Source organism: Zeus faber (genome assembly GCF_960531495.2).
Source record: "Zeus faber genome assembly, chromosome: 4".
Lineage (NCBI taxonomy): Eukaryota > Metazoa > Chordata > Actinopteri > Zeiformes > Zeidae > Zeus > Zeus faber.
In genome coordinates, this window is record NC_137191.1 from 14,244,414 (window position 1) to 14,267,735 (window position 23,322).

Below are 23,322 nucleotides of genomic sequence, written 5' to 3' on the forward strand. Positions count from 1 at the left end.
AAGTACTGAGGAAACAAAATGCATTTCTCTGCATCTTACCATCCTAGTAACTGACGAATCTAGGAGCAGTGGGCTGCCACATAAGCTTTGTGACACGTGAAAATATATTGCATTTTTCAAAAATATATTAGAAAATATAATAACCATACATGGCCTATTATTACATTATTAATACACATTCTAAAAATATGCTTTGTACAATATAGGAATTGGAATATATTGCATGTTGTAAAAAAATTCAATGCATACAAACATGATTCTAACTCTCCGTCCTCGTGTTATCTGAAGTTCAGTGTTGTATGCTATTACATGCTGAAAACATTGCAAGAACCATTTTGGGCATGAAAAACTTAAAAAAGGTCTAGCTATAAAATCTCCATATCTGGCAAATACATGACTGATAGGCAGTGGTGATCAACGCTGACCCGTGCAAAAAGCCATCTCACCCTGGCAGCAGCTGTTGCTTTTCACTATGATTTTGATTCTTTATACTTGCACTGTCGTACTTATCCCGCTCCTTGACATGAAACAAGTTACAACACCTCTCCACATTTCACATGGCCGACAGTTTCCCCAGAGGTCACACATTCACATGCATGCAGAGGAGAGGATAAACAGAGGCGCGTGTTAACCACCGTCCTGATACCAGTTTACCAAGACACCATCAGTCAGGTTTTGTAAAGCTAAAGGTTCATCAGCTGGCAACGTTGAAGGTGCATTCCATGGTGCCCTAACGGGGGAACGAGGTCCTCGTGGCAGAATCACCTGGACCCTACTTACACTGACCAGCTACCCCATGAGCATCTCACCGCCCTTTACCTAACATACTTTCTTTACCAAAATAAAACAAAGACTCTAAACTCTACTAGTACTGTTTGTTTCTCAAAAGTTAAGCTGGCTGTGACTGTCACATACAGTTTGTGTGATACTGTGCCAAATGTACTTATTGTAAGGCGCTTTGGACAAAAGCGTCTGATCAACGACAATGTAATGTGCATCGTGAGATGGATCGCAGGTGACAAAAGATATTTACAGACTGAAAACAACCAGTTCATCTATCAAATTAGCCTTCTCCCTTAGAAGGCTGTACGGTAGTAAGATTTTAATTTCATTCAAGCTTAAAATTGCATCAATCATCATTCATGCCAAATCAGAAAAAAAAGCAATAAAACCCTATTACTTTGCCAGCTGAACATAACAGACAAGTGAGACTTGGAAAAAAGTTCTCATTTTCTGTTTCAGTGCTACAGATGAGACGCCACGTGGTAAACAGATCAGGCCTGGCTATTTATCCATCACAGTTTTTGCAACATCAGTTTTAGGAACTGTGATAATCTATTGGAACAGGATCGATCTGGGAGCGCGCGGCAGAAGTATGGATTAGAACGGTACGCGTGAAAAAGTAGAAGTTTCTTTCTGCTCAAAGGTTACTCCAATCAAAATCTTTACAAACATATTGTACAATGTAACAACTTACATTTCAAGGTTTCCTTTGTACAAGTCCATACATACATTTGTTTTACTTTAGCTTTTAAGGTCTGTACAACTTGGTTACAAAAAAAAAAATACATGCCATCTTGAATTCTATGAACATAGCAACAGAAATCTTATATTAAAGAATTTAACAGTAGAACAGAGCATGACAGTAGCATGGTTGGGATTTTCATAAAGAATAGCAAAGATGCTGGCAAATCTGGAAAAGGAAACAACCAAACTGACTCCAACAGAAAAAAAAAAAAGAAAAAATATAAAGCAAAGTGATCATGCTCCTCAAATTAAGTTGGAGCTATATATAGACACACAACCTAATGACGCCTCAACTTGACTTTGCGTTCTGAACTTTCTCTGTGTTTGCCGTGCTCTTGGCCTCGTCTCCAGTAATTCTCTGAGCTGCCGCCGCTGCTATGGCGACGATGGTGAGAGAGGGATGGATGTCTGTTCTCCTCCTTGTCCATCTCCAGAACCCGGGGCCTGGTGGAGCAAGAGAGATGCGCAAAAGCAATTAAGCCACTGGATGATTCACACCAGCCAATTCCAAAGATAAACAGTTAGCGTAGCTCATGGTGTCCATGCAAGTGTGTGTTTACCACTTAACTATAAATAGAGTATACACAGAATGCCAACAGTTATTTAATTTTGCAAAGTTTTGCTAATGCAAAGCCACTTGAATTAACAAATAAAAAAATACAGCTAAATTGAGTATCTCAGAAAAAAGTGTGTGTTACTGTAGTGTCAGCCATAAATTTTGACAGGTTTTTCAAAATAACATTGTCCAAATTGTCAAAAAGTTTGTGACCTTGAATCCAGTTTTGTGTTGACAGCATATCAGTAATAAATGCTATTTGATTGACAGCTGGGGAGGATCAATTATTTCAAATTTAGTCTAATTTGTGAATTAATGTTTTCTACCAGGTTGACAAGACTGAAAACTGTTGCCCAAACGTAGTCATAAAATAATTGAGTCGGGCTGCCCCGTGAAAGTTGACGAGTGTAAACATCAATTGGAATCCCATCAAAAATTCACAGGGATAACATTTCATTAGGGAATTATAAATATATTTTTATGTGTATGAAACAGCCCTACAATCGAGTGAGGTCAATAGATACACGGATCAATAGATTGGAACAGTTGGTAAGGTATACCGCACTGGTTGACAAGAGCACAAATCTGGTTGCCGGGGGAAACTGGGCAACGGTTATCATTGAGCACTGTGGTACTTGTATGGATCCTTGTATGATGAGGTGATGCATGTAATCCTGCTGGTTTCAACAGGACTTTACTTCATGCCGCCCTGGCGTTTCACCTGTGAGCAGCGTTGGGGTCGGCTCTGCGACGGGAGCGTTTGGCTTTCAGGGGAGCGGGTCGCTCTGAGAGCGAGGGGCTGAGCGGACTGTCGGTATCCAGACGTGGGGCGTCGGGCCTGGTCCTGAGGGCAAGCAACAGTACAGGAATTACAATGGTGACGACATACAGGTCAAGAAGGAATCGCAATTAGCACGGGGCGACTCACTTCCTTAGGATGATGACTGCACGTCTCTCCTTGATGTCTTGGGGTCGGATACAGTGGGTGATGTCATCAGCGGCATAACCACTAGTCGAAAACGAGAGGAAGAGAGCGAGAGACAGAGAGTGAGTGATCTCAGGACTCCGGAGCCTTGAAAGTCAAAGACCGAGTTCCTCCAGCTCCCACCTCTGACCCACCTGAGCACCGTGACGCTCCCTCTCCTCACCGGCAGCACGAGCACGGGCTCCGACACCCGGATGGGTTTGAACTGGAAGCGGCAGCCGAAGCAGAGCGCAGAGTCGCTGAAGAAGGACACGGACACGATGGGCCGAGCAAAGATGTGCAGGGGATCGATGTGGGACACGATGCAGCCGCCCGGCTGGTAGTCGTTGATCACCGCGCTGTTGACAAAGCCCTCGGGGATGACCCCGTCCGACACCAGCCGCTTGATCACCAGCTTGTGCACCCAGGCCGGGATCTCGTCCACCTCCCCCTTCCTGTACAGCCTCTCCTGGCCAGGGCCGCGCTTCTCCAGCTGGGCGCCGTACGTGTAGCCCTCCCCGAAGAAGTACTTGTTCCGCAGCGGCGCCCGGTCCACAGTGTGCTCCCGGTAGAGCCCCGCCTCGCCGTTGGCCACCACGTCGTCGATCTTCTCCTCGATCAGGGCGCACTCCTCCGGGGAGAACGTGCACCGCTGCGCGATGCCGCTCTTCACCCGCCGGGCCTCGTGCTCGCGCGGCTCCCCGGTGGCAACGGCAACGGCGTCGTCGCCGCCGCTGTGCTCGAGCTCGTCGTCCTCCGACTCGCGGAACTTCCGCTTCGGGCCTTTCCCGTTGGTCTCGTCGGCGGATTTATTTTTACACTCGTCCCTGTGCGGAGTCATGGATTTCAGCTTGTCCCTCAAGTCAGAGAAGCCACTGGCTGCCATGTCACCCGAAACGGCCCCGTGCGCGCTACTGGAGAACAGAGCGCTTCAAAAACGCCTCATTTTCGGCGCCTTTCAGAGACGCACCTTCGGCCCGCACGTCGCACAGTTCCACCTTTCGCCGGCGGGACCCCCCGCGGAAATACTGGGAACGTCGCAGACACGGGCCACTCGCGCCGGACGAGGTCGCGCTAGCGTTAGCTCGCGGAGCTGCTCGGTTAGCCTGCTTAGCGGGGCTAGCCCGGTTTGATTCTCCTGCCGCTTCTCGTTGCCGTCAACAAACGACGCAACAACATTTCACACGCCGACGTTCATTACCAAACCGTAGTAGTCCGGGGGTGGGGGGGGGGGGGGGTGTCCCTACGACATCTTACTTCCTGGGTGGAGGTGAAGAACCAAACTGGACCCAGGCGGAGTTGGCGTTCGGCGTCATGGCTCGTCTCCGGGAGGGAGGGCTGGAGATAAACCCCGAGTAACCTGCCAGAGGTCTGCGCCTGCGCGGAGGCGGACCGCCGCTGTGGAGCGGAGCCACCGTGTTTCTTCGCGTTCGTAGGGCTTAAAGGGTGATGGAATTGTTATTATTATTACTAATAATAAATATTTAGGGACGCCTATTGTAATGGCTGGAGTTAAACATTTTTTTTTTCCTCTCCTCTGCATTTTGTCCAACAACTCATCCCACACGTTAGGAGCTTCCCCAGGCCACGCGTGGACACGAGCAATGGCACCGACCGGTCCATAGGGGGCGCTCTGACACGCGTTGTGAGTCACGGGCTCATGGCCGCCACCACGTTAGTGCGAGCGAAGTGAAACTTGATACGCATGCGGCTGGACGCCCTCAACGCCTTCGCCATTGGAACCTCTAATGTCCGCCGATCACTTTCTTCCGCCATTTTGATTTAAATAAACAAAAAACCTTAAACCCCCCCCCCCCGAAGAACCCTAAGTCCAAATGACACTGATCCACAGGACGTGCTTCGAGATAGTTTGAGAAAAGATGAGGGGATGGGTCAAGGGTTGGAAAGAATTACGAGGCAATTAATCCAATTTAAAAAAAAAAAAAAAGAAAAAAAAAAAAGGGGCAAGAACCTTAATGACACAGTAATACATCCACTGAAAGGGCGCCAAAGCAGCCAGGAACATGACGTGAACACACGTGAACATGTCCGCCAAGAGCGGCGGTGACAGGTTGACATTTGGGGAAAACAACCAGACATCAGCCAACAACAAAAAAAAATGTAAACAAGGCCTAAACCAAGAGAGGGCCGAGAGGTCACCGTTGGCCCGCATTGCAGACTCCATCTTTAAGGTCAGGCTTTCTGTACTGTCCACATGGCACAACTTGAGAAACAGTTACATCCATGTTGCCATGTTGCCAGTCCCCAAAACAGAACCCCTCTTGGCCCCCAGTGGCCACTGTAATAAAACACCCTCAGGTTAATGTAGAGAAGTGCGAGGTGTTCCAACGTGTAGCTGGACATACTGTGTGCAATGTCACTTCTTTACTTCATTCCTTGTCATTCATTGGAACCCGGTTCATATTATATTATAATTATTGAATTAACATTCATTTTTATTAAATTATTATACAAAAAAAAAAAAGTCCAACAGCCTTCATCCATTACAAAAAAAGGTCCCCAGTCCATAAACAGTTTATGGAATGGTGGATTACATTATTTCATCAATAACACTAATACAGCGCCGCCCCATTTAAAATATCATGACACCACTTACAAAACTGTAAATCCAATTTTGGACGGAGGGCTTTGACTGTCCGACCTTTCCCACTGCCATTACATCTCAGTGAATAAAGACTGTCGTGTTGGTCATTTCTATGTACCATAATAAATTGAATTGCGATAAAATCAAAAACCTTCACATCATGATCACATCATGTTAAAGCATTATTCTACAATCAACCACACTGTGCAGATGAGAAATAGTTTTATTTTACTGTGAAACCTTTACAAAATGCAATAATTCATGAAAAACAACGCATTTTCACTAATGTATCTGATATTTACATAAAATTTCCATAAAAAATAAAATTAAGGTCGCTCACACGTCAGTTACAAAACAAGGATGAGGACAATGACTCATCCTTCATTTCATGATAAACAGTATCGTCATAGACAGCCTCTCCCCTGTGCCCTATTCACGTTCAAATAAGATGTTAAACCTGAAAATAAATATGAATTTTTATTTCCATTATTGTTAAGCTGTTTCATTTCACTTGATGGTGGTGCCATCAAGTTATTTCATCATTGCAGTGCATATAATCAATAAATAGTGTGAGAGTCAGTAAAAGCTACACATGTTAAAACACCTGAATAGAATAGGAGGTAGGTTATTCCGGAGGTCTGTGTGTTTTTAGTCACACGTGTCTGTGGGTAAATGTGTGTGTGTGTGTGTGTGTGTGTGTGTGTGTGTGTGTGTTCACTTCACTGCTATCGCATGATTGCTTGATTGTGTGAGTGAACACTGAATTACAGCATGGTGATCTCGCTGGGCGGCAGCGTGAGTCTCTTCTCCCGAAGTGACATCATGTTCTGTACCTGCATGGCGATGACCCGGCACAACTCAAGGCCCTGTTTGCACACACACAAAACACACGCACATGAGAAGGAGGGTTGTAGCGGAGGAACTCTGGTGGAAGAGGGATTCTCTGTGAGTCATTGTGGGAGTGTCATGTGTGCAGTACCTGCTCCAGCTGCAGTTGGTTGACCCTCTGAGCACTCATGTCTCCCAGGGTGAGGTCGACGTAGGGGTAGCTGGTTCCCGCCGTGGGCCTCTGGGTTCGGCTCGACTGCACCTCCACTAGGGAGACCATCTGCATCAGCTCCTGCACAATAGGGACAAAATAGCATGGATAGCATTTACAGATGTATGTAGAGTTATTAGTGATGGAAGAAGTACTCCGCTTTTACTTAAAGGTGCAGTGTGTAGAACTTACGGAACGGATTTGGCAGAAATGGAATAGAGTATTCATTAGTGTGCTTTCATTAGTGTATAATACCATGAAGATAAGAATCATTGTGTTGATGTTACCTCTGAATGAGCCATTTTTATCTACATAGGTAGTGGATACGCTTCATGAAGTCCACCAAGTCGCCATGTTGTTTCTTCTACAGTAGCCCAGAATGGACAAACTAAACACTGGCTTTAGAGAGGGCTTTTTTTTGTTTGCGAGTTTCGCGGCCACCGTCTCTTTCACGGAGGCCGCCATGTTGCACCGCCATGGGGAGGGAGATTCAGTTGGTTGCGATATGCAACCACCCACCACTAGATGCCACTAAATTCTACACGCTGCACCTAAGTAAAGGTACAAGAGAAGCAGAAAATGATTCCAGTAAAAGTGAAAGTACCGTCATATTACATTACGTCATTTCGCAGACACTTTTGTCCTTTGTCCAAAGCTACTTACAAAAAGTACATTTTGTCATCGAACTATAAAGAAAGGAATCTCTGTCTGTCTGTCTGTCTGTATGTGCTTTGACTTATCTCGTCAACAATCTACTTCACATTTGGGACCCAAGAACGTACAGTGTCAAATTTGGTGCAATTTGGACATGGGACACGTGTAATATTTGAAAAACAACACGTGACCGCTCAGCTCTGTGCAGCAGCGGGCGCGGCTTCAGCGCTCTGTGACTGAGTCACAAAGAGTAGCGGCCAGCACGGTTGGCAGATCAAGCAGGCGTCACATTCTTGCTCAAGATGAAGAGACAAAGCAGCGCCGCTTTCTCAGCAATGTTGTTTATGAAGAGCTGCCGACGAGATAAAGGATTTACAGTCGGCATAAACAGGACTGAATCACTGACAGAAGGAACCTGGACTCGACTGATCCTCCTGAAGTTCTAAAATGCCTACATTTTCACATTCGGTGCTTCTCTTTTCTTGCAAAGTTGTCCTCACATCTTGTTAAACTGTGCCATTAAAATGTCTTAGAAAGTCTTAAATTCGGAACGGGCATGCACTAGTTGTATCAAACAACTGTATATCAGTCACAGCCAACTAAAAATTTTATGTTCGCGCATGACCGTGTGGACGGGTGTGCCGTTTTCTCACATGTGTGTCCTTGTGCAGGAAGTGGAGGCCATTTTGATTGACAGCCAGGATACAAGGGGCACAGAAAGAGGTGGAGCTGCTACTGTGGATGTAGAAGAAGGAGGAGCCGAACATCGGGAAAGCGCTGACCAGCCCTGGAAATGAAGCAAAGACACAAGGTTTAAAGACGAAAGCCCAGGGTTCATGCTGGCATTACAAAATGAAATTCAAGGACTTTCAAGTACTTTCTTAAGCACATTTTTCATTTTCAAGGGGGGGTCCGAGAAGTAGCAACAGGGAGACGGCAGTGCAGCCAGAACACACAACAAAGCTATTTTACTTTTGTTCTCTGGGTTTTAAATATATTTCTTATTTAAATTCTACTTTTCTTTGTGTTTTTTTTTTGTTTACCGTGATGAAGAATCAAATAAAAAATAAATAATCCTGTCCCATGCATGGTATCGTGTCATATCCGGTGTCACTTTGCGTGTGTTTTCGTGACAAAACGTAGTTTGGAGACCCAGCCGACTCGTCTGGGATTCTTCCTGGTGAAAGATCTTGTAATGTGTGACCCTCCATTGCCAATCAGTCGTGTAGAGTGTAAACCACAAGACTGCTAGATTCCCGATCACAAGACAGAAAGTTGGGCAGTGTGAAGAGTACAGCGATCTGACGACTTTGGAAGTCGGGCGGTGCGCCCATGGCATTAAGGACCTGGTAAGAACGCTGTGGACTGTTGAGCTGGTTAATGCTGTGCACAGTCTCACCCAGGAACTGAGCTCTGGCCTGGTGCGGGCTCAAGGTCTGGACCTGCTGCATGTGCTGCGTCACCATAGTGACCCACTGCTGGGGCGGCTGCTTCCCAAACAGAGGTGGAGGGATGTACTCGGACAATTCGTGGCTATAAGATTAGAGACAGAAATACAGATCAGGGAAAATGAAGGACTAGAGACATATTTTGACTAATAGGTTCAGGTAGAATGTTATGCAAAGGACGTTTATTATATGTTATGGATATGTGAAATTAGATTTTTTATCATGAGAATTCTCACATGCTGGGGATGAAGATAATGTCTTTGGCTCTGTGCTGCAGGGCGGCCAATTTGGAGATCTGGTGGAACTGCTGATCGCTCACTTTTCCTCGTGGAAGCACGTTTAATAGGCCTTTACGATAGTCAGGCAAAACCTGGCCGCGCACACACACACACACACGTACCGTAACATCATTGTGAGCAGCCTGAAAAGATGATCTCACCCAGATATCTGCTTAATTCCATCTGTCTGTGTCCTATACCTGGTTGTAGTGCATCTCCACGCAGAGTTCATTGTCGAATTTGAGAGGCTGCGTCCAGACGACCCGTCTGAACCAGAAGCTGTAGCTGCCGTCCACCAGCTCGGCCTCAGTAGCGATGTCTAGAATGTACTCATGCTTGTTCAAAGGACGCACATTTTGACCTGGACACAGAGGAAACACAAACACCCAGTCCCAATCACAAACAACATTAAGCACAGATTATTGTGTCTACTTACAGAACCATGCTTCTCAACATCCATGAATATGTTTTTATTTGTTACACTTCATTGATTATTTTGGAAATTTAATTTGAGCAAAAACTTCCAGAGCCAGAAATAAAAACAACTATCATTCGGCTGAAGTGTGGGGCCAAAATGAGGTGCAACCTGAAACTGATACAATGTCAACAGGCAGCAAATCATTGATTCAAACAATGTGATATGATTCCAGATTCAAGATTCAAAAGGTTCATTTTTCACATACATGCGTTCATACATATATGCAGTGAAATGTCATGGCACCCGGAGGTTTACACACAATAAGCTTTTAGACTTCTAAAATGTGCGCAATTGACACCAGGCTGAGTGTATGAGAGAGAAAGAGTGGTGGAGAGGTGGATACCTCTTCATACACGGTTCCCGGTAAATTACTGGTATAACCTTTCAGGCACCGCTAGTGAGTTTCACAATTCACACATGCAGCTACATTCCGGAGAATGTCCGTCTTGTGCCTTTTCACACATGCCATGACAATGCCAGAATAGATGGGCAACGGACAGTCCAGCAGATGGTGGTAATGCAACATGCCCATCCCCCCCTCCCCACTAACTGGCTCCCCCTCCACGGCTTCAGCTGCCTCCGCTGCCGGGGGACCGGAGCTCACAGCTCCGCTGTCACCATCGTCATCGCCGGAGGCTACACAAGGTTTATTAAATCAGTGTGACCATTTCCAACCTGTCCAACACACTCTGCCTCCGGAGAAGGAACGGTCACCACCCGTTCTACCTCTCCCTGTCCAGCAAGCAAAGCGCTTGTGCCCGATGTCACCACACTCAATAATTTTATATTTCCGGTTTCGTATTTTTAAGAAACATAAGTCAAGTCAAGTCAAATTTTATTTATAAAGCGCATTTCATACCAGGGCAACACAATGCACTTTACAGAGAAATACAATCAAAGAAAATATATAAAATGTATGTGCAACCATAAGAACAGTCAGTGCAGAATAAACAAACCTCACAGCATACAGAACACACACACTGATCTCACAACATACAGAACACACACAGAAATCTCACAACACACACACACACACACACACACACACACACACACACACACACACACACACACACACACACACACACACACACACACACACACACACACACACACACACACACAACACAGTCATAGACTGTAGTGAACAGCAAGGTTTTTAACCTGCTTTTAAAGGTGTTGAGTGTGGGGGCCTCTCTCAGGTCCTCAGGCTGGATGTTCCATCTACTTGGGGCATAGATACAGAAGGCAGCCTCCCCTGCTTTAGAGTTGGTACGAGGGATAGTTAAAAGACCGCTGCCTGTGGAGAGACCTTCTTGCTGGGTCATGAGTAATGAGCATTTCTTTTTTATACTGAGGTGCAAGGCCATTTAGAGCTTTATATACAAGTAACAGAATCTTAAAATGAATCTAAGTTTTAACGCAGAGCCAATGTAAAGAAAGAACAGGTGTAATGTGTTCAAACTTTTTAGTCCCAGTGAGAACGCCTGCAGCCACATTTTGGATTAACTGTTTTGGGAGGCCGGTGATAGGCATTACAGTAGTCCAATCTACTTGTTATGAATGCATGGCTTAATTTTTCAGAATCTGCTTTTGACAGGAAGCCTCCTAATTTTGAAATATTTTTAAGATGGTAGAAAGCTGATTTTGTGATGTGATTGATGTGGCTCTTAAAATTTAGATCGCCGTCTATGATTACACCCATATTTCTGGCTTCATTTTTGATCTCCAGGGACAGTGAACTGAAATGAGCTGCAATTTTCTGTCTCTGAGTCTTTGCACCAAAGATGAATATTTCTGTTTTATCTTTGTTCAGTTGTAAAATGTTCTGTGAGATCCATACATTAATATCATTGATACACTGAGTGAGGGAGTGTATGGGGTGTAGGTCATCAGGAAACAGGGATATGTACAGTTGTGAATTATTTGCATAATTATGGTAATTTATTTTGTGTTTCTTTATAACACAAGCAAGCGGGAGGATACAGAGATTAAACAATAATTGTCCAAGAATCGAACCTTGGGGCACTCCACATATAATCACCACTTTGTTCGAGAGAAAATCTCCAATGGACACAAAGAACTGGCTGTCCTGGCCAGATAGGCCTGAAGTGAACCTGCTGTTTTGTCTTTCTCTACTTTCGTTCTGCCTGGCGACACTCTCTCTTAAGCTGCCTAACAACTGCTCCATTTCTCCAGGGGGCTTTTTTGTTTTTCCATGTTTTTAGTTTTTTTATCAATCATATTTTGTATTTTTGGGTTGAAGTTGTTCACAGGATCCTCAGTTGATGATACCATGAACAGCGGTTACTCATTTACAGTTCTCTTAAAGGTTTCAATGGTATTATTGTTAATGATATGTTTTTAATTATTTGGGTCCCCCTGTGTTGTACAGGAAAAACACCCGCATCAAAAAATATGCAACACTGATCTGAAATAGCAACATCCATGTCACAGGGAACAGTGATATTAAATCCTTTTGATATGACTTAGTCCAGAGTATGCCCCTAATTGTGGATCGGTCCAGAAACATGCTGAGTGAGGTCAAATGCCTCCAATAGGCTAATGAATTGTTGAGCATCTGGGTCTGTTTGATTGTCAACATGAATATTAAAATCACCTGAGATAATTATACTTTCATAATCACTGGAGACCTTGAACAGTAGCTCAGAGAATTCATCAAGAAAGCCACATTTAGATTTTGGTGGCCGATAGACAGTGATGATTAAAATCGGTGCACTGCAGTTTATAGATATAACAAGGCGTTCAAAAGACGTGACTTCTCAGAGGGGATTTTCCTTGCAGCTATAGATATCAGAGAAGACAGCAGCTATTCCACCGGCTCTCTCATGGCTCTAGTGGTTTGGATGAATCTGAAATAAGGAGGTGCTGTCTCAATGAGTGCAACTTTGCCATTTCTGTCCAGCCAGGTCTCAGTCAGTAGAGAGAAATCCAGGTTATGGTTACTTATAAGGTCATTAACTTAAAATGACTTATTAGTTAGTGACCTGACATTTAATAAAGCCATTTTTTTATTGTTCTCGGTTCATCGCTTTGTGGGGGACTGATAGTTGAAGTGCAAACCATTAGTAAATTGTTTGGATTCCTGTATGTTACAGGGAAGCTACATGATTTGGGTTTATGGTTTAAAATCACAGGAATTTGTAAAGCAGAGTGACAGTCATTAATGTTAGTAGAGTGGATCGGACTCAACAAACATCAGTAGTGAAGAGAGGATTTCAATGTAAGTTCCATGTTCATGGCGAGGAGACGTGATCCGTGAGAGTTTGGATGTACTCCATCACGTCTAAAGACGTTTGGACAGTTTCTCTTGGAGAGACCAAGAGAGAGAGAGAGAGGGAGAGAGAGATAGAACTTGTGTTACCTCTATTGGTGACCAAAAACACAGTGTATTCATCCATGACCTCCGGCCTGTGGAGACCCATCTCATAGCACAGCTCCTCTATCACCTCCAGAGCAACCTGAGCAACAGAGCAACGTCAAAAACGGCGACACCAGAACCCTCCCTCTGCACACAACTTCGACAAAACGATCACACACACAAAATGTGAGCATGGATGGAGGGTGTGCACGTACAGAACACGTTTTGATCTTCAGGTGACGCTCAATGCCTCCAGGAAAGAGGAACAGCTGTCGCTTGGAGCTGCGTCCCGCCTACACACACACACACGCGCAGATAATGTGTGTCACTCGCCAATTTCTTAATTGAAGGGCCTAAATGCGTGTGGAGGGAGAGAATAGATTGCAGTGCGTACTAACCACCATGGCCTTCAGCTCCATGCTGTTTGGAGGGACGACACGGCCGCCATATTGGAATGTCTTTTTCAGATTCTGCTCACATGCTTTCGCGATGCCTGTCAATTTGAACAACAAACTAAGCACGGTAGACTAATAAGTATCTGTACGTGTGTGTGTGTGTCCTCTCGTCTCACCCTGGAACAGGACTCCTGGGCTGCGATAGGCCTGCTGGAGGTACTTCATCAGGAAGGTCTTGAGGACTTCAGAGCAGCGGTGGAATGCTGTCAGGATGTACAGTAACCTCCAGCCTCGCTGACAACTGTCCCTGTACAACATTTACACAACAATGTGTACAAATACACACATCCAAAAGCAGACATTAATGGAATACCACAGTCTTGGTCTGTCCTCTAAAAATGACCTACGGGTGAACGACTTCTCGAGTGCCTCTCGGTATGTTTAGAGATACCGTCTACGCTCGGGAAGCCCCTGTGGCGAATCAGTTGTACCTCACTCTGTTAAATGGGTTTAATGTTGCTCTGCTGTGGAAGTTCCCTTTAGGAGGGATGCAGCAGGGCGCACGGGTCGGGTGTTGAGTTGGGAGGAGGGGAGAGCAGACGACATGTTGTAAGCTTGTGAGAGCGGACTTACGGATTGGAGCTGGTGTTCGCAGTAAGTTGTTTGAGGACCTGGCAGTAGGCCTCATCCCTCATCAGGCTGAACTCTCCGATTAGCTGCGGGAAGGGCGTAAACGTTGACGTCGGGTTAATGTCAAACACGGGGCAGCGGAACGCCTCATATCGAGGGAGCGATGGCAAGTGAATTCACCTTGAGGAACGTGCTGACCACCTCCTGCTCCGTAAGTCCTCGGAGGGGATGGTCCCCCATGAAGCGCATCACAGCTGAACAAATACGATGCGAAGCACAGCCGCACATTATGGATTGATCGCAGTAGACATGCAACGGGTGGGGACAGGGTAGAAAACGAAAACGCTTGGAAACTCACCCAGGAAGAGATCGGCTGCCAATCTGTTCATGGCCGGGTCAGTGAACTCTATAAGAGACTCTGAAAGTGGGGACTGCAACACAAACAATATCAATGAACTTAAAACTCGACAAAACGAGCAATCTAGTTGGTTGATCGAGAATATCAGCAGGTTTGAGTGACGTGGGAAAGAATTTTCTAGTTCTTAGGATCACAGTTATGACGGGCACCTTGGAGAACTTGATCATTTCAGAAGGTTCTCTCGAGGCGCTGCTCTTGCTCCTGCTCTTCAAAGAGTCTCTAAAAGACAAATCGAATTGGAAACGGAACCAGTGAAATGGCCAGCTCAACTTTTTACAAACTCACATATCTCCATGGGCTCCTATGTGTGTGTGTGTGTGTGTGTGTGTGTGTGTGTGTATGTATGTGCTTGTGTGTTGGCCTCACCCCTTCCCACGAGTTCCCTGTCTGAAGTATTTCTTGGCAAACACCACCATGTCATATCTGCTGTCATGTATAAGACTTTCGTCCATATCAGCGTCCCCATGGCGATCAAACTCGTCAAGTGACACCTTCTGGAATGAGAAGGTAACACAGCGTAACGCAAGACATTTTAAATCAGTTCAATTTTAGAGAGATAGTGTGTGTGTGTGTGTGTGTGTGTGTGTGTGTGTGTGTGTGTTGTGTACCTCTAAAGTCTGGTCTATCTCGTGTGCAGCCATGGTGGAAGCCACGGCAACAGCCACAGCTGAAGACACGGCGAACTGGCCCGCCCCCCCTCGAGGCTCTGCCCTGCGGTCCAGCGGCAACAACAGGAAGTCGGGGGCAGCCACCGGTCGGACACACTCCGCTGGGAATGCACCGGGGTGGCCGCACACAGCCCCAAACTTCCAGCCTAAAACACACACACACACACACACAAGATGCTGTGAGGAATCATAATAAAATTGCGTCGTTAGTGATTTATTGTGTAATTCATTTCATGCCACTGTCAAAAGTATAAGCCTATTATCGAGATAGAATCCATTTTTTGGGATGAAAACATGTCATTACAGACGATTTTATGAAATGATCAAATGATAATTGTGATCCTGTAATAATTACACACACACTCACTCACACACACACACACACACACCCACCCACCCACATTGAGGGGATAAATATGTGGCAAGTGTCTTTAAAGAGAGGGTTTCAAAACTTGGTCCTCAAAGGAAATCACGGTATCATAAATTTTATTTTTTTCTTATTTTTCTTATTTTAGATATTACTGTACTGTGCAAAAGTTTGAGCCATTTGTGAGAAATGCTATAAAGTGACGACGCTTTCAAAAGTAATGCCATACAAAGTTCAGTAAGCACTTTGAACCTTAATCAAATCTTCGATCAAGCCTTTAAAACAGCACCGATTCTTCAAGGTACACTTGCGCCCATTTTTTTTGGTACTCGGCAGGAAGCGTCTTGGAGAAGTCGCCACAGCTTTTCTTCTGTGGATTTAGGCTCAGGTCTCTGAGCTGTTTCAGGGCTCTGTGGGGGCCACATCAATGTGTCGCAGGACTCCTTGTTCTTTGTTTTGCTGAAGATAGTTCTTCCTGACTCTGACTGTTTGAGGTGGTTGTCACGCGACAGACATATTGACACACTAATGCAGAAGACATCAAATAACCGTCCTAGAGAAACGTTTTTGTGAAGCTTGTAAAATTGCCTAAAACGTACAGTACAGCACACTACTGTTTATATCTTTATTCGTTTGGCCATCCTCATGTATGCACAATTATTTATTGTAAGATTTGCACTTTCTATTGATATGGTTTAAGTAAAACGTTAAACCACATGACCAATTCTAAGTTCATAAAGCGTGGGGGCTAAGTCTGCCAATGCAGCCTTGCCATATAAAAGGTTTTGGAACTCCTGCGCTAAATGACCGGAATGTAAATTCAAAGTTTCACTTCGAGGGGGGTCCAAGTAAACAAAACAATACAGAGGTAAACACACAACATCTGGGACACCGCATGCACCACCTGTCTACTTGTTTTCCCTCGGATCCTCCGGTCACGCTGTGAGCGGCTCCAGGGCCCTGACACTCTCTGTCAGTCAGTTATCGCAAGACAGGGAAGCGTCTCTGTCCCTGTTCACGCAACGACCCCAAGTTCCACCCGAAGCTCGGCTGAAGGAACCTGCGGTGCACCTCGGCTTTACGACGGACAACCCAGGCAAGCGGGCACGACGCCCCGGCTCTGTGCGGACTCACCAAACTCCCGGGTGTCTCTTTTCATCTCCTCCAGGAACACCACCTTCTTCCTCACCGCACAACCGTAGCTGTGTCCTTGAGGAGACAAAACGCACGCGCCGCAGTCAACACCAATCACCGCAACGCTTGAATAATCCCCTTCGCAGGGGATTGTTCTTAGGTGTCATAGTTGCGCAAGTAAGTGAATTATATATATCTAGTTCATTTTTTTTTAAACTGAGTGCCACAAAGTTCAACACATTTCTATTAAATAAATATAAATATATAAACATTAAAAAACGCCCTGGAGGTTTTCAGTTCACAGTGGAGGACAAACTGATCTCCCGCAATGGCTTTATCGACACTCGTGGAGCCTCGGTGGCGGAAGCTCGGCAATAAATCGTCCCCTGTTTTAAATTCTGCTTGAAGTATGTCCCAAAAGTCCTTGGTCAGGAGGCCGGAGAATTCCGCCGGCGTCGCCGGGGGGACAAACATTGTGTCGTGTTGTGTTGCGTCTCACCCTTCTCCAGCCCGTCCATCACTTGCAGCCTGATGATGTCTCCTTTGTGGAAGCTGAGCAGCGAGCAGTCGTCCGTCACAAAGTTACGCTCCGCAATCACGTAGTCTGAGTCCTGCGTGACGGGGGAAAAAAGCTTTTTCCAACACCGGCCGTCCAACCCCCGAGCTCTGTTGGACCGTGTCGGCAGCGGTGTACCTGCTCTCCCTAAAAGAAGGACTGGTGCACTCCAGAAATTAAGGCTCTTATTTATTTATTAACATGCCTTAAATAATATCTTGGCAATTCAAAATAGGCTTGCCTTGCTTCCACTACGGTGTCACACACTGGTGAAGGCAGGGTAGGCCGCTGCAACCCATATAGTGTGGTTTTATCCTGCTCTTTTGACAAACCAAGAAATAATAAAGGCATTCTTAACATATAACTAGCAGGTATGAGCGCCTTGATTTTTGTGGCGTTCACCAGCTCTTCTTTTCAAACTCAGCTGAGCCCAACTTCTCCGCCCCTACACCTTCCCTTTCTGAACTTTGACATCTGGGATCATTGCGGTGGGAAGACCGTACCTTTTTGATCTCGGTGATGAAGGTGTCGATGAGGTGTTTGACCTGGGGTGCCTTGGCCGAAAACAGGATCAGCTTCTCATTGGTCAGGTTGAATTCTAGCATGTTCTCAGACGGTATGGTCACAAACAGAATGTCTCCGTAGCTGGAAAGAGACAGAGACAGAGGTCAACATCATTGTCAACATATGAAAGTACCACATAAACATATTTAAACACAATTAGTTAAACCGCGATTCTGGGATTGTATGACTTGGCTGTGAATTATCTTACCTTTGACCCGATGAATATATATAACCCATCCAAGCAGTATGTGGACAAGAATAGAAAACCTCAAGGAGTTATTTGCGTATGGTAATGGCGCGACATTAAAACTGTACACACGTGTATGGCCGCAGGACCCTGAAGTAGTCTGGGGCTGCAGCGCTGCTCTTCACTGTTTTTAACAGTTTAATGCCTCTGTGAGACACCGACAACACCTGAACGCCTGTTCCCACACTGCCCTGCACGCGCACACACACATACACGCACACGCACACGCACGCACACACACACACACACAGATACTTATTAATGCTGCATTGGGAGTAGAGAACTAGGTGCCATGCCTTGAGAAATGTGTGGGATGGGAGATTATTGTAAGAAATACTTTGATTGCTCTATGAAATTATGTCCAAATACAGTGTTGTATGAACAAATGCCTGAGGATTCTGAGAATGGAGAGCACATAACACTCACCGACGCAGGAAAGAGACGGGAAAAGTAAATTTCCCAGGTTTCCCTGGCTGCCGCAACAATCCTTTTCTTCACATGCTCATCAACTGGATCCATATTCTGCTGAACGCTATGTGTAGCTGTCTCACATACACACACACACACGCGCGCACACGCACACGCACACGCACACACACACAGATGCTTATTAATGCTGCATTGAGAGTAGAGAACGAGGTGCCATGCCTTGAGAAATGTGTGGGATAGGAACAGTTGGCCTACCAAACAGAGCTTTCATTTTCTGCCTTTCATCCCGGGTGATGCGAACACACGCCTCTGACAGAGTGTCATTCACTATCTAGAAAATAGCAGAGAAGAGAAGGCAAGAGAGGAAAAAAAGAACAGAGCAAGAACAGAAGGTGAGAGAGCGAGAGAAGAGACGATAAGAAATAAGAAAAGAGATGAGATGAGACATGCAGCACATTACACATTAAGTGGCGTTTCATCCCAGACAAGGGTGTCTTGGAAGCGGCTGAATAAATACCAGCGTGCGAAGGAAAATCGGGAGGAGAATGAATGAACGGACAAATGAAAGAAAAATGAAAATTTAACCAATGCATTGATTACTGATCCGCCTTAAATTGATTCATTTTGTCCCGACCAATGTACCTGCTTGAAAATGAGGTCAAGCATCAGAGGGTGGTTGAAGCTGTCTTTGGGGTAGAAAACCTACAGTATAAGGGCAACACACAAACACACAACAAAATTAAACATTCAGGACGGAGAACAGTCGCCGAGTCTGCGGAGCCGCATATATTCCCTGCCTGGCCTCCCCAAAGGAAAACTCTGGTGTTTTTTGAACCGAAAACCTCGGTTTTAAATCATTGGGAGTCAACCCGAGTGACTGTCATCCTAATCTTTTAAATTGACCCGGGATTGAGAGAAGAGCTTTTTGCAATTGCGAAAAGGAACGATTGAAAAATAAGGTTGAGGTTAAAAAAAAGAGTTGAGAGAGCAGTTGAGAGTTTTCCTTTAATCGTTCTGGCAATTAAGAAATCAGCCCATATCTCTGTTCTAGGTGAGTGTGTGTGTGTGTGTGTGTGTGTGTGTGTGTGTGTGTGTGTGTGTGTGTTTTGCGGGTACCTCCTTTCTGAGGTACAGCCTCCAGGGGACATTGGTGTAGGTGTAGTGCTCCTCGTTTGTGCTCTGATGAAGCTGCGTCTGGATGGTCTCCGTCTCCACCGGGAGCTCCCGAGAGACTGCACGGAGCACATCAAAGCTGTTGGACCTTTGCCATTCCCCCCATCGGGAACATGAGCTTTTGTTTTGCTTTTTAAATTTCCCTTCAATTTTTTTTAATGACGCCAACGGTCGGCGGCAAATAAACAGGCAAAAGACATTTTGACGGGACACGTTGTCGTCGCTTTGATCATGAGACTTCCGAATGTAAAAATCTGAATCCGAAGAGGCCCTTCAAGTTCAAAATTTCATCAAACACTCCCCCCCCCCCGTTTCCTCGCAGTGAATTTCTGTTGCTCTTACCTCCTGTGTCAGGTTTTCCAGTTCCTTTTGCAGTAATGAGCAGAATAGGGATTGGCCGATGTGCTTCAAAAAACCTCTGACAAATCAGAAAGGGAAGCCCAACTAACTCCTCTCTATAGAGCTCAACAGTCAGTTTCTGGAAGTGAAAACCCCGTTCCTATTCGTATTCCGAATTGAGGATTTTGATTATTGGCCCAAATGTCGTCACCATCCAAGGTCGACGGACCACCAGCTGTGACATGGTGAAACCAAGGTGTATGCTCCTGTAGAAGCCACGAGTCTGTGTTTTATTATGTCATGGAGAACTACTACACTACCCACAATCCTACAGTGTAACAGTAACGTCTCTGATTGGTGGAGCTCGCTGTTACCATGGAAAAGTTCACCGCGCCCCGGTGGCGTTGTACATCGTTTCACGACAGTTTTGGGTCACGGTCGGCGAGTGGGTTACTGCTACCACTGAACTCTATGATCGTTTACGTTACGTTTACCACAGAGCAACCATGATTTATACACTACTATTAACAATATAAACACTGTCATAGTGACAAAGGTTAAATTCAAGAAGAAGCTTAACCATCGTTAGGTTGGAAGTTATGGAAAGGCATCATTAGCAATTATGGGACGAGCAGTTCCTTCACTCTTAAAATAATTATGTTCACTTCCGGGAAAACGGAGCCGCTCTAAAAGTGGGCGGTCACTGTTGACTTCCACTGGTGATGCTTGTGCGCTCCCTTTTGCACCCTTTGCACCCTGCACCATCGCCACACCGCCTCTGTCCACCGCTGCAGCGGCTCAATTTCCCAACGAGCGAAGCACAATCCAACGTAATCACCGATTCGGGCCTCGTTTAGTTGATATGTCGTGTGAGAGAACCTCAGCAAATGGAATGAGCCGAGGGCGCTGACACTTGTTGAGAAAACAGTTACTCATAGTTCCCTCGCGTCGCTGAGCATGTTTCTGTCTGTTTTACACAAATAACATTAGTTTACGTGGCTATAACAGTTCGAAAGTAGTCTGCTAACGCTGGGCTGCGTCACTGCGCCTAGAAAAGGAGGTTATCATCTGTTCTTGACGCACGTCATGTAGAAAAAACACAGCAACCAACCAGAGAACATTTAAAAGAGTAATTGAAGTCATTAATACATATTAAATAATATGTCATTTAAATGAAATGTAACAGTGGAACTATCTGTTAACATATTGATTGTTCTGTAAGCTTTATCAAGCAAATTGCAAATTGAAAGTCTTAATTTTGGCTGCAAGTTACGATAATGTGGCAAAGAAAAGCTTGTGCTGTTTGAGTTAGGACAATATAGTTTGCGTGTGTGCGAGTGTGTGTGAGAACCTGGGGGAGGCACAGGGACAGGTCGTTCTGGCGCTTTTTTCTTGATGCTCTTGGCTGGTTTAAAGCCGGCCTCTTTCACAGCCGAGGCAGATGAAGAGGAGGCAACTGGACGCTTGGGCTGGAAAACACACAAAATGTTGCTGTTACGGTACAGATGCATCTGATTATATTGTATGGATGTATTCTAACCATTCATATACCCATTCCCCAACTCAGTGCTACCGTGTAAGTGTATCTGTGCATGTACCTGCGGAGGAGGAAGGTTGTCTATGTGAGGTTTGAGGATTTGTAAGGCCTCATCTCGAGGGCTTTGCTTCATCCTAAACTTCCCGTCTGGTCTTCTACATGGATTCAGTTTCATAGTACACAATTCATACATTTTTCTCAGCAATACAGAGATTTTCTCCAAAAGATATAACTATACTTTTTCACATTGTTCCTTGTCCAGCCAATTAGTATGTATGACTTCAGGTTTATTGTGTGATTGTGTGTGTGTAGAAGAATTACATTTAGCTTTTCTTTGTGGGATTTTTTGTGTGTGCTGTTTTTTTTTCTCCATTATTTCCAATCAAAAAACACCCTCAATACGTCAGTTACTTTGTGGCCTCCTGTAGTTTATTTACGCTCATTAATAAATGCATAAACAAAATGGAGATTGAAAAATTTACTGTAAGTGTGTGTGAAAGTGTGTATACAGTACATATACAGTGTCTGTGGTAGACCCTACCTCCTGCCAGGTGGCAGAGGCGCTGGTGCCGGAGGTGGTGAATCATACCGCCTGATGATTTCTTTAAAACATCGTCAATGATGAAAGAATTAGGCACTTCAATTGAATAGATGGATTTCTACCATCAGGGTTTGGCTACTTTCACATGCAAGCACAATGCGTTCTAATCTATTACATGCAACAATAAAACAATCAAATGAGAAATTAGATAGATATGATGCCGCTGGTATATTATCATGGCAGTTTTGTTCTTTAAAGCCACCACAGGCTACCTCTGATGTCTTGGCTGGGGACAATATGGTCCGGAGTCCGAGCAGAGTATTTCACCACCTCACCAGCAGGGGGCAGAGGAGTGGTCACTACTGGGGCTAGAATGAAAACAGACAGACAGACAGAGAGAGAGAGAGAGATCTAACGCATCAGTATAAATTGGTAATTCAGCTTATGAGCCGCTCTTAAATACTTTACAAACATATGATTTAACACAAGCTCTCTCTCTCTCTCTCTCTCTCTCTCTCTCTCTCTCTCTCTCTCTCTCTCTCTCTCTCTCTCTCTCTCTCTCTCTCTCTCTCTCTCTCTCTCTCTCTCTCTCTCTCTCTCTCTCTCTCTCTCTCTCTCTCTCTCTCTCTTCATTCTAGCCCCAGTTTTTCTTGTCTTACAAAACTTCTTGGCTGGTTTGTCCTTGTTTATGGGGATACACGGAGCCTTCCGCCGAGGAACACTGTCTTTACCGGTTTCAGCCTGAAGAGAGAATTAAGGTGTTTACATCCAAGCTGGTCGCTGTAACAACAGCTAAAAGCAGCATAACACTGCAGGAAAAGCTGTGATTAATGTGCACGTCATATTATCCAGTGATGGAACAAAATGTGAGTAAGAATTTCCCATTCACTGACCGGTGGATTTGCAGTTGCTTTAGTATTTGCTGGCTCAGTTCCATCAGCTTTCACCAGTCTGGGCTGAACCTCCGGTTTTGGGTCAAGCGCCGGTTTAGAGGTCCCTGGCTTGGCCTTGGTCTGGGTCAGGGTTTGTGATTGTGTCTGGGGCTGGGGTGCAGGTTGAGCCTGGGGTGCAATAGGGGGGTAGGGGCTGGGCGGGATATCTGCAGTAGCATAGGGGCTGGGGGGAATATTGGCGTAGGGGCTGGCGGGAATGTTAGCATAGGGACTGGTTGGTAGGGTGGAGTACGGGCTGATGGGGGCATACGGGCTGGGTGGGTGTTGGAGCAGAGGGCTCATTGGTGGGCTGGTGAGTGGGGAGGTGGGGGGGCTGGTGACTGGGCTGCTGACCATGGCCATGGCCTGCATGGTCATCTGCTGGGCCTAAAACCAAAACAACGAAAACATATCAAATCAAAGACCTCAAAGTAGAAAACAGAACTTCCCTGGTTCCGAGC

The 23,322-nt window shown here is 45.4% G+C and overlaps 2 protein-coding genes across 2 annotated transcripts in view; both read right to left on the bottom strand.

The window, feature by feature from the left end:
* Nucleotides 1–1,058: 1,058 nt before the first annotated feature.
* Nucleotides 1,059–4,288, bottom strand: alkbh5 (alkB homolog 5, RNA demethylase). Its single transcript, XM_079999284.1, has 4 exons — nt 3,203–4,288; nt 3,012–3,092; nt 2,805–2,927; nt 1,059–1,971 (listed from the first exon to the last, which is right to left on the bottom strand). The coding sequence occupies exons 1-4, from the start codon at nt 3,931–3,933 to the stop codon at nt 1,806–1,808; spliced, it is 1,101 nt and encodes a 366-aa protein (XP_079855410.1). The 5' UTR covers nt 3,934–4,288; the 3' UTR covers nt 1,059–1,805.
* Nucleotides 4,289–6,385: 2,097 nt separating this feature from the next.
* Nucleotides 6,386–23,322, bottom strand: part of myo15ab (myosin XVAb) — a gene marked incomplete at its 5' end in the record, with an annotated part of 51,383 nt that continues 34,446 nt past the window's right edge. Inside the window, 30 exons of the mRNA XM_079999437.1 lie at nt 6,386–6,518; nt 6,632–6,772; nt 7,999–8,132; nt 8,745–8,878; nt 9,030–9,163; nt 9,272–9,432; nt 12,935–13,031; nt 13,147–13,224; nt 13,330–13,424; nt 13,503–13,633; nt 13,960–14,042; nt 14,137–14,210; nt 14,315–14,387; nt 14,524–14,593; nt 14,741–14,868; nt 14,983–15,188; nt 16,544–16,618; nt 17,043–17,154; nt 17,603–17,744; nt 17,983–18,101; nt 18,337–18,452; nt 18,595–18,670; nt 18,982–19,041; nt 19,456–19,571; nt 21,203–21,320; nt 21,450–21,540; nt 21,930–21,990; nt 22,202–22,297; nt 22,589–22,670; nt 22,823–23,248. Coding sequence (XP_079855563.1) covers nt 6,417–6,518; nt 6,632–6,772; nt 7,999–8,132; nt 8,745–8,878; nt 9,030–9,163; nt 9,272–9,432; nt 12,935–13,031; nt 13,147–13,224; nt 13,330–13,424; nt 13,503–13,633; nt 13,960–14,042; nt 14,137–14,210; nt 14,315–14,387; nt 14,524–14,593; nt 14,741–14,868; nt 14,983–15,188; nt 16,544–16,618; nt 17,043–17,154; nt 17,603–17,744; nt 17,983–18,101; nt 18,337–18,452; nt 18,595–18,670; nt 18,982–19,041; nt 19,456–19,571; nt 21,203–21,320; nt 21,450–21,540; nt 21,930–21,990; nt 22,202–22,297; nt 22,589–22,670; nt 22,823–23,248 — 3,531 coding nt within the window. The 3' untranslated portion in view covers nt 6,386–6,416. The remainder of the gene's footprint in view (nt 6,519–6,631; nt 6,773–7,998; nt 8,133–8,744; nt 8,879–9,029; nt 9,164–9,271; nt 9,433–12,934; nt 13,032–13,146; nt 13,225–13,329; nt 13,425–13,502; nt 13,634–13,959; nt 14,043–14,136; nt 14,211–14,314; nt 14,388–14,523; nt 14,594–14,740; nt 14,869–14,982; nt 15,189–16,543; nt 16,619–17,042; nt 17,155–17,602; nt 17,745–17,982; nt 18,102–18,336; nt 18,453–18,594; nt 18,671–18,981; nt 19,042–19,455; nt 19,572–21,202; nt 21,321–21,449; nt 21,541–21,929; nt 21,991–22,201; nt 22,298–22,588; nt 22,671–22,822; nt 23,249–23,322) is intronic.